This window comes from Alnus glutinosa, chromosome 7 (genome assembly GCF_958979055.1).
Source record: "Alnus glutinosa chromosome 7, dhAlnGlut1.1, whole genome shotgun sequence".
NCBI classification, from domain to species: Eukaryota; Viridiplantae; Streptophyta; class Magnoliopsida; order Fagales; family Betulaceae; genus Alnus; species Alnus glutinosa.
In genome coordinates, this window is record NC_084892.1 from 28,498,624 (window position 1) to 28,509,866 (window position 11,243).

General features: G+C 33.9%; 2 protein-coding genes across 2 annotated transcripts; one reads left to right on the forward strand and one right to left on the reverse strand.

Moving 5' to 3' along the window:
* Positions 1-3,362: 3,362 nt before the first annotated feature.
* Positions 3,363-6,623, reverse strand: LOC133873867 (gamma-interferon-responsive lysosomal thiol protein-like). The gene is made up of 5 exons (XM_062311648.1): positions 6,277-6,623; positions 4,775-4,840; positions 3,999-4,136; positions 3,787-3,879; positions 3,363-3,657 (listed from the first exon to the last, which is right to left on the reverse strand). Exons 1-5 carry the CDS (start codon positions 6,535-6,537, stop codon positions 3,448-3,450), a joined length of 768 nt encoding a protein of 255 aa, XP_062167632.1. The 5' UTR covers positions 6,538-6,623; the 3' UTR covers positions 3,363-3,447.
* Positions 6,624-7,356: 733 nt separating this feature from the next.
* Positions 7,357-11,023, forward strand: LOC133873547 (protein TIC 56, chloroplastic). Its single transcript, XM_062311265.1, has 5 exons — positions 7,357-8,237; positions 8,650-8,847; positions 9,428-9,710; positions 10,091-10,253; positions 10,402-11,023. The coding sequence occupies exons 1-5, from the start codon at positions 7,532-7,534 to the stop codon at positions 10,561-10,563; spliced, it is 1,512 nt and encodes a 503-aa protein (XP_062167249.1). The 5' UTR covers positions 7,357-7,531; the 3' UTR covers positions 10,564-11,023.
* Positions 11,024-11,243: the final 220 nt, after the last annotated feature.

Consider the following 11,243-nt stretch of genomic DNA (forward strand, 5'->3'; position numbering starts at 1 on the left):
AAACAGGACAACATGTATATATAGTTTGAGCAATTGAATGAGTAACATGATTAACATCAATGACCTCATGTTCATATTTAATGACTCAAAGACCTTAGGCCAGAAACTGTTGACTGCAATAGCTCTAGTCAATTTTTTTCATTTATAACTATCAATTTTGCAGTTTTGTAAAGATAAAAAGGAAGAAAAAAAATCAAATAATTTAATGTCTAAATTTTTAATTTTGACAATTAAATTTTTAGGTTTTTTACTGATTTTAAATAGGTCCATCTGTCAACTTAATGCCTAATTAATTAACGGTGTGTCTAGGAACATGATTTTTTTCATTTCAAGTGAAATGGAGGGAAACCATTTTATGGTCCAAATTAGATTTTACAGCATCTAACAGTGTACGTAGACAACATATACATTGTTAGATGCAGTGAAACTAATTTTGACCATAAAAGAGTTCTTTAAGTTGAATGGAGAAGATCTTATTCTGTCATGTCTAACCAATCAATTAATGCCATGTGATTTTTATTTGGCATCATACCTAGTTACTATAAGTGCTAGTGGCATAATTCTTTTGAATTTACAAATATGCCTTAAATAAAAAAAAAAAAATTATACTTATAAATTAGCACAAATGTACGTCATTTGCACGTATAATTAGTACATGATGTGTTAAATTAGAGTCACGTGATATAAATTAATCGGTCTAACATGGTATAATTACATGGTAGGTTGATGAAACAATCTATTTGAAACCCCCCCCCCCCCCCCCAAAAAAAAAAAAAAAAAAAAAAAACCTGAAACCCTGATTATAAAAATTAAAACTCTAAGAACTAAACAAGAGTTAAATTTGATTTTTTTTTTTTTTTTTTCCCGACAGAAATAATCCTTTTGTCTATTCAACACGACACGTGACATACAGATCTAAGCCAGTCCAAAATCTTCTCGCGAGTCATGTGAACTCCTTCAATGTGGTCCAACAGAAGTAGACTTATGAGTCTTCTACTGTTTGGGGGTGAAGAAGCTAATTCCTCTGTAGCTAAAGTGGCAAAAGATCAAACTTACCACCCCCCAAAAAAAAAAAAAAAAAAAAGAGAAAAAAAAAGTGATAAAACAAATGTGGAGCCATTGAAAATGTTTCGACAAAAAGAAAAGATTACCAGGCTTAGTTAGGTACACACTTTAATTCCTAGCAGACACAACTGGCTTAGATCTCCTGCATAAAGTAAATGTTACATAAAATTTATGTGTTATAATTTTGTGGAACCCAGTTCAATTTTATTTTATTTTTATTTTTATTCTTATTATTATTTTTTTAATTTCTTTTACGGCTAGATCTTAGATTATAAGAGACTTAAACTTTAGATTTTGAGAGAACCTAGACATTTTTAGGTTATGAGAGAACCTAAACTTTAGATACTGAGTAAACTCAAACATTTTCAAACACCATACTTGAGATTAATTTTCTACTTTTTTATTCACTCAATGACATCGTTTAAATATAATGAATACAAGATTTAAACTTGGAGTATAACTCCTTAATGACATTTACTTGGAGATAACTCACACTCGGATAAGAGATAACTCTTACACGACTTGGAGTTTCACCCTTTACACACAAATAAATGCACTTTAGTGCTACAACCCATCTGACTTTAATATTTAATTCTAATATTACACTGACTCTAATAATAAAGATTAAACAAATTACAAGACTACAATAGGTAATAAAATACATGAATACCACGTGTAATTCGACTGTAACACTGACATATAGTAAAATATAAGAATAGATGCTAATTAAGTACTTGTAATGCAACACTGACTTTACAACAAAAGTAGATACTATGACATGCTAACTCCTTGCACTTTATTATCATAACAATTTCCTTGCATAAAATGTGCTAAATCACCTATTATTTTCATTACGGAGTTCGAACTCAAGACCTTCTGACTATAATATAATGTTAAATAATTACTTATTTTAAAAGTTTAAGCTGATAATACAAGATAAATTTATCCAATCAAACAATACTTTAAAAAAAAAAAAAAAAAAAGTTTATTTGAATTTCTCACGAAACTTGTCATATTTTATAGTAAATGAAGATGTGTGATGATAAGCTCTAAAAGGCCTCATCAATGCCACAACTGCCACCCTCCATAGGCTCTTCAATTCCCTCATAATGATTGAACTGAACCATTCTCTGCTGCACATGATCATACACAGCTTCCATGGTCTTCTTCCTAATTTTCCCATTTGCCTAAAATATATACTAACATTTCCGAGTGAACCCAAAATGCATTGGGAAATTCATTTTGTTCCAACTGAATAATTCAACACAAATTCAACACAAATTAATTAGGGAGTCTGATCATTTTAACCTCTTTTACATTTGTACTGGACTGGGTCATCATGAAGGGAATAAGGCTTGATATCATTTAGTCTAAGATTCTGTCAAACTACTCATAGCTTGGTCAGATCCCTTTCGTAGCCCCTTTACAGAAGATGACAATTGACAACCCACAAGATTTTTTCATCATTTCAAAAAGGAAAAAGATCTTTTGTCTCAAGCCACACAACAGTAGAATACCAAGCATATGATTTTTGCGCACCTATTTCTTAAATTAATCATTAAATTTATAGAATTCATAAAAATTTATATGTCAGTCTTATAGATATAATAATTGATTTAAAAAATAATATATAAAAAATTTACAAGTGATGTATACGTAACATGTTTCTAATTAATTTGTTTCTTGTTTTTTTATTTTTTGAGCCAATTTATATACGAAGTTGGACATAAGATCATGTGAAAAAGTTTAAAATTTAACCTTATTTTTGTTACTTCTTAATCTACACTATGTCCAAATTTCTATGACTAGGTATTTATTGCATCAATTATTGCCAGAAGGTTGGGTAAAATTGAATCATTTCTTAGTCCATATTATATTTCACAGCATTTAAAGTATATATTGTCCACATTACTATGCCGTTTTAATTTTTTTTTAAAGTATATATTGTCTACATTACTATGCCATTTAAATTTTTTAAATAATGTAACATTATATATACCGTTAAATGATATAAAATATGATTTAAGCCATTTAAAATAAAGAGTATCATATTCTGGGTAAAAACAAACGAATTAGGCTGTAGTTTTTTTAGTGGAAAAAATTTAATTTTGTTATCTTTTTTTTATAAAACACTTAAAACTAGATCTTGATCATTGAAAAGTTAGGTATTTATTGTGTCAATTATTTGGAATTAATGAACGTAGGTAAAGAACATGCAAGCTAGGCATGATTACCAAGGCCGAACACCAACCGAACCTGACTTATGGATCGAATTCATTTGAAGAGCCCAAAAAAAATTCTAGAAATTGAGTTTGAAAGCTTTGTATTAATTTAGAATTATACGAATCATGAATAATAATAATACTGAAATCTCCATCTTCATCAGTGGCTTGTCCCAGAAGCTTTCGCTGATCTTGGGATCTTCTCTGCTGTTGTTAATGATGTCAAATTTCTTGCTTCATCATCTACATAGCAAACTGGGTGGACAGAATTTGCTTTCTCAGTCGACGGTGAAAGTAGTGATCTGCAGGCCTCAGGTTTAGGCTTGCCTTTGTAAGCCTTGCAAATATATGTCATAAAATTTCCATAGTCCTACGTCAAGAAAAATATTGTTAAGCAAAGTGTGGCGATGAAGGAAATCGAAACTTTCAATCCAGCCTATTCAATTGACATGTATTTAAAATGTACGTAAAACAAAAGACGATGGACCGACGGACAAACCTCTTGGAGGGGTTGATTATTCACAACAACCCATGGTACAAATCTATGATTTGGATTAAGCTGAGCAGTTTCCTTGGCGTATTTTTGTTCAATCTGTGTTATCAATATCAGAATATGACAAGAAAAAACACACGAGAAATATTGATGAAGAGGGCACATGGCATTCAGGCATTGGACCAAATAGGCTATATATACTTGCAAGTGAAACTAACCACGTTGCCGTAGCCAGTGTTGTAGCAATCGATAGGGACTGTACCCAATCCTGTCTTCTCAAAGCAATTGATCCACTCACTGTGCTTGCCCTCCAAAGCCAGACCCTCAACGCACTGGATAAATCTAAAATGCCGGACCTGCATCGTGCTCAATTTATTTATTTTTATTATTTTTTTAATTTAGTCTATTAAATTATTAATGTCTATTTTTAAAATATGTGATTCTCTCTTCGCTTGTGCATTTTTAATTCAAACGTACCCTACATGTGGCAATTTAATAGAGGAAATTTTTTTTCCGACTCAATTTTTTGTACAAGAAAGATGTTCATTACAAAGTTATTGAGCACACTGATCGGGTATGTTTGTTAATGTGTTTAAGAGGATTTTTTTGATTTTCGTTTGAAAACTTTTTATGATGTGATATAAAAATGAAAATAATTTTAAGTATTTTATATGATGATTTGTTTAAGTTTTTATTTTGAAAAACATTAATTAAAAAAAAAAAAAAAAGAAGAAGAAGAAGAAGAAGAAAAAAGAAGAAAAAAGAAGAAAATTTTAACAAACGTAACGAGTGACAACTATGAAAACAGATAAATATATATATATATTTTTAGAAAATGATAAGCTCACCTTGGAACATGTGATTTTTACATGTATTTTTAACCGAGCATGTAATTTTCATATGCATTTTAAAGAACAAATGTCAGTTTAATAGATTAAATTTAAGAAATTTTCTTCAACCCGGGTTGAATATTGAAAATATGACAGGAGCTTACCACATCGGGATAGATAGTAATAGTGCAGGCTTCAATTGTATTCAGCAAGCATTCATCTGATCCATGCTGCAATATGGTAAAAATGAAAATTAACCCAAATAAATCACTTTTTGGGTTACAATAAATCTAATTTCAGTGCATGCATTATGAATATCTTTTTTCTTCTCATAAATTAGTAGCATCTTATTATCGACCCGGACAATAAATATGAGAGAACCTTATATGTGGTCTATCTGTCAAAGCAGAGGTGGTCTGTCCAATATCTATTCAACACATAAATATTATAAGAGTTCTTTCATATTTGTTGTCGAATTGTTAACAATTAAAATACGGTAAAATCGTTAAACAAGCATGCTGGCTCTTGTGGGCCCTAGACATTTAAGGCCATTGTGATTGGGCTCTTAGTGTTCATTTCTTCAATAATGTACATGTACAAAAATTTTGGGCCCACTAAATATACATGCACAAAAATTTCTTCCCCAAAATAGACATCTTAATTTAAAATCACAATAACGTTATCATTAATGGAAAAAAAATATTTTTATTTTAGAGATGACATGATTATTAATAATTTTTTCTTAAAAAAATTAATATAAGATGAGAAGTTATAAGAATAAATTCTTTTATAAAATTAAACTATATTTTAAGATCTCAAAAGAAAAACAAGACGTCCAAATCGTGTAATACGTCGTTGTATATATATGAGTCACCAAAAAATAAAAATTTGAACACCAGAAATCATGTGATTGGCGATAAGTTCCTTTTTCACATTCATTTATTATATATATATAAATGACTTTTTTTTTTAAAAAAAAAAAAAAAAAATTGACATGAAAAGTTATTTTATACCCATTACATTAATAGATGTGAAATTTCTGTGATAAATAAGCATTATTAAAAAAAAAAAATTACGTTGATTTCAAAGCAACAAACCTAAAATGACGCAATGAGAGAAGACCATAACATAACTAACACGGCAAAATTTAAAAATAAATTTTTTACAAACAGACGTTACAATACTTATAATGTTAATATTAACCATTAAACAATTAAATTTATGCGTCAAATTTTACCGGTTTGTTGTATAAAAGATCCTGATCATACTAGATAAATTGAGTGAATTATACTGGTTAAAAATGCTGTCACTAAACAAATCTCAAGATAATGATGATGATGAAGATTAAGGGTGCGTTTGGGATTGCGATTTCGTAGAGAAAAAATGCGATTTTAAACCAAATCGTAAAAATTGAACTGTTTAAAAATTATGTTTTTAAAAAAATTGTGATTTGAAAACGCAAAAAAGTGTTTATTCAAATCGCGGGTAATGATGTGCTTTTTTTGAAAAAGTAGTATTTTAAAAGGCTAACTTGCAATTTTAAAAGTCAAAATACAATTTTACCAAATACTTAACTACATTTTTAAAAATAACTATTTTTAAATCGGACTATTTTAAAATCATGTCAAAACCCAAACAGACCATAAGATTAAGATTAAGATGTGACCTGACAAAGGAAGGTGCCGTTGGATTGGATCCAGGCGTTGCCCCACGGGAGCATCCTGAGATTGACGACGGAGATGAGACCGTTCCGAAATATCTTAACAAGATAGTTGACTATGAAATTGGCACAGTAGGGACAGAGAGTTTCGTAGTACAGCGACACCGTGACGTTGTCGGAAGTACGAGAATAAGCTGCCGGGGTAGTGAAGGAGAGCAATACATTTGCGAGAACAAGAATGGTGAATAGTCTGGGAGAAGCAGCCATTTGTGTCCGAGAGAGGCTGATAAGCTCCCTTGTCTGTGTGTTGTGAACGACTGAATTTGGAGCGATTAGAATTCCCCGTCCCTTTTGATGCTTTTAATGTGGCCAACCTTTTGTTCTGTGATTGACTTTATTACTTTTTTCTTTTTCCCTTCTTTTTTTTGCTTGCTTTTTCAGGACATTTTCAATTTGTTAATGATGCACCTAACTATTTGATGTCCGGAATAGGTGAAATGCCGGATAAGGATACAGTACAATTTCTATATTCTAAAATTACAAAATTCAGTTTTTTTTTTTTTTTTTTTTTCACAGCTTAAAAAAATTGGTGAAATGTCATCTATGAGAATTAAATATATTTTTATAAAGTTTTTATTCTTTATATTGTATAAAAGCTTTGAGTCAAAAGTTATTTTTTAATTTTTAAAAAGAAAAAAAAAAGCGGCTTTTAGTTTTTAGTCTTTATGCATTAAGTTTTTAGTAGTATTTCATTATTTTGAGCCTTTAAATTTCATTTAGCTAGTGTGAAAAAATATAAGCCACAAATTAGAGGGAACATAAGCTAACTCAAGGGTGAGCTCTTCTTACTCCCATAGTTTATCAAAGTAATCACCCTTTTTTCATCAAAGTCAAACTTCTTCTTCTTCTTCTCCCCCTCACCCAATTCTTTTTTTTTTTTAATAAAAAAATAATTTTTTTTTTATTATTATTATTTATTTCTCTCTAAAAGTTGGAATATAATTTTTTGATAAGCCTCTTGAGTTATTAGCCCAATGGGCATTGCTTCTGGCCTACGAATCTACGATTACATAACAGATTAAGCCCAATAGTTCTCTTTCGGTCTTCTCTCAAATCCTCTATCCATCTACTTCACCAAGTAAGCTCAGTACCCATCGTCTTCCTCCATTTCTCCAACCTTCTGTGACCCTCCTCCATTTTCCTATCCTAAAACCCTAACTCTCTCTCTCTCTCTCTCTCTCTCTGTGTCTCTCTCACCGACATGGCATCAATAAACTTCAACCCCTTTGACCACTGGTTCAACAAACCCCCAAACCCCATCGCACCCATCAACCTCCTCTCATTCCACGACTCTTTCTCGCCCAAAACCCACACAAGTTTTGCAGCAATAAGCTTCTCAAACCCCTTCCGGAGAAACCCAAAACCTAAACCCAAAAAACCCGGTGACCCAAACCCAGACGAACCCGGCCCGTACCGAAAAATGCTGGACCAGTTTTTCTGGGAATGTGAGAACCTCCCCGATTACCGACACACCCCAGAGGTGGAGAAGATCCTGAACGAGGACCCGTTAGTCGAGAAGAAGGAGAACCCGACACAGGAGGAGATTAGAGAGAACGAGGAGTTCTGGGCCCGGTTCCAGGCCAGCCCGGTGGTGCAGTTTCTGGCCCGGGCCGAGGAGATAGCCGATAAGATCAACGAGCTGGAGCTGAAGGAGAACGACACGCCGTTCCGCAAGGAGGACAAGAAGCTGTGGCAGGCGCTGCCGCACGTGCCGGGGTTGGACGGCAGGCCTATGCCGAGGAAGGCGATCAAGACGAGGAAGGAGTCGGACGACAAGTTTTGGGACTTTGCGAGGCAGTTCTTCTTCGGGCTTTGGGGTTTTCGTCAGAGGCCCTACCCTCCCGGCCGGCCCATCGATGTTGCTCAGGCTATTGGGTACAAACGCCTCGAAAAGCGGTACTATGATTGTAAGTTTGTATACTATTGATATAACATAACATAATTGGTCTCGTATTTTGTGGATTAAGAATGGTTTGCCGGGCTATTTAGCAGGTTAAAAGTTCGTTTCAAAATCAGTAGAAAACTAGAATGATTCTATAAAAATGACGGATTGAAAACATGAAAAAAAGTTCACGTTCAAAAGTCGAACCCCGATCTTACCAAAGTATAATTGCATTTCCATGAACCACTAAACAAAATGAACCCTAAGTTATGTCCGAACGTGTCATGTCAGAATGATATAAATGTACATTGGAGATTTGGTGCATAAATGTGATAGTCTTGCTTAGAATGTTGTTATCATACGATTTCGGTTTTTGGGTAATTGGGTGGATTCCTGTTTTGTATGTTTTGTTCACACTTATGTTGTTGTTGGTGAAGTTATCATGAGAGGTGGTGGATTTTACTACAAGGATCGAATGGGTCGAACAAGGGGACCTTCTGAGCTAATACAGCTTAAAACAGCTTGGGGTGGTGGGATTATTGATAAGGACACTTTCATTTGGGGTGACGACATGGATGAATGGGCACCAATACACATGGTTTATGGCTTGGAACCTGCGATTGCCACTTGGGAAGGTTTGTTAAGCTTCTATCTTTTTCTTTGTCATTTATCTCTCAGTAATCGCCCACTTGGTACTGGCAATGATCTTATGGTTTGCTAATTTATTAAGAAAAGATGGTGCCTATGTTTGATAATGGCAATGATCTTGACCGGTTGTTCCTTTGCTTGGACTATATCTCTAGAATTAGCAAATGATCATGGAAGGAAGAAAATGATTTGTGGAGGGCTACTATTTCTGGTTAAACTACCATGATTAATAGATCCATCAAATTTCTTCGAGTTGCTTTACGATTTCTCTTAGGAGATGTCATGAAATTCGTAAGTGGAGTCATAATGAAAAGAAAAATTCAGATACCACATTCTTTTTATGTGAGGTTGAATGGGGAGATTTTGGAGGTTGAGAAAAAGGTTAATCATGTGAAATTACATAGAACATTTAACTACTGTTTCTTCTTTAATCGTGACACTGAAATAGGCCATGAAAAGTTATTTGGATGGGCCAACCCTGAAAGATGTTTCCATTGATTAAATTGGGTTTACAGCTTTATATACTGTTGCTTATGGATTGTTGGCTTACTATTTGGTGATCTCCAGTTAGACTCGGTGCTGCTGCAACAGCTTTTCTTCACAAACTACAAAAAGGTATACCTCCTTGGGTTCCTCTCAAGGGACATGAGAAGAAAACCTATAAGCAGCTCCAAGACGAGGCTATAGAGAGTAAGAGACGTGATCTAGCAGTACTGGAAGCTAATGGCGGTGTTTGGCCAGGGGTTAAAATTCCTACTCATGCCCTATTCCTTTGGGCTAGTGGTTCTGAACTGACCACACTTTTGGGAGAGGATCACATGCCAAACAAGTACATACCAAAAGATCTTAGGTATGTCTATGCAGCTGATATTTCACATTTTCTTGTCTCTTTTACATCCAACTGGTGTAAAATTAATAGTACATCATTCCTCAGAGAAAGCAACTTCCGTTCCTTCCTCTAGAAAAGGATTTTCTTATCTTCTGTTAAAGGAAAGAGAGGCAGGTTGGAGATATAGGGGTTAATGCTTTTCTTAATTAGGGATTTATGTAAGTCATAATTAGCCAATTATTGGAGGAAAATTAGTAAAAAGAATTGGAAATAAGTTGTTTGATGATGAGGATGCCTTTAATTGTGGAGGATCAGTGTTCTGTTATCACGTGTTCATTTGAAATAGTATTGCATGTCTAGAGCTGGTCATCAAACTGATGTTTTATTTGCTCGTCTGGCAGATACCAATTGGCTAAAATCATCCCTGGATTAAGGCCATGGGAGGTTTTAAGTATAGAACAAGCAATGGATCAGATAACATATCGTGGGGAGTGGTATCGTGAACCTCTTGGTTCATACACAACGGGTCCTCCATACATCAGACATTGGAATGAGGATGTCAAGGTGAGAGCTTCCTACTCCAGGTTTTGGATTAGTTCTTTTAGCCTGCTGATGCTATATGGTTATGTTCAACTTTAAAATAGCAAAGCCTAAAATAAAGTTCCTGATCATTAATCTTGAAAAAAAAAAAAAAAAAACTTTTTTCTTGCAGCGATTGTTAAATCTTTTCATCTACCTTAGCACCCGAGTTTACCGCAAAATGGAGCAGACAATTCCTGGTTTTAATACCATAATGGAAAAAGTCGAAGCTGATGTTGCTGCAAGGCGAGCAAGAAGGAAAGCGATGAGGGAGGCAAGAAGGAGATCGAGCTGAGTAGAAGAAATCTTTGTGAGGTCGTTCAAAATAGCATCAGGAGATTTCATAGTTCAGCAGTTTGTATTGAAATGACCTTACAGCTCTCTACCTTCCCTTCATGTTGCAACTTATGCATGTTCTGACCATTCTTCTTTCTGCTGTAAAACTGAAAGGTTGTGTAACACACCGGTCCCATATTGGGAAGAGATGAATAGCTCACATAGAGTAAGTAGTTTATAAGAGATAGTCATGAGTGCTAAGTCTCACATTGTCTAGTTACTAGGTAAAACTGAGATTTATAAAGAATTTTTAGGGGTGCTTAAAATTGACTTAGTCTTTTTTGAGTGATAGCGCAGATGTGGCTAGCGCTTTTCACTAGGTCGTTACATTGCGTATATTCAACATACTAGCGTTCGATGTACTTCATGTTGGGCACTCAGATTGTTCTCATTCTAATGCAAGACTATTCTTTTGTTCGCATGGGGAGGACGGCAAAATCAGATGTCAAATGTTTGAAAAATCTTGGAGTCGTATTAACAACAAGAATAGGACACAGTTTTTCTGAAGCTTTATTCCCTGTAGATATATTTGGTATGTTTTGCTAAAACAGAAAAACTTACTTCCTAGTTCTATCCCCTAAAATGTGATCTTCTGATATTAAGCCATTTGAATAATACAGAAATTTGGCCAGAGTAAGA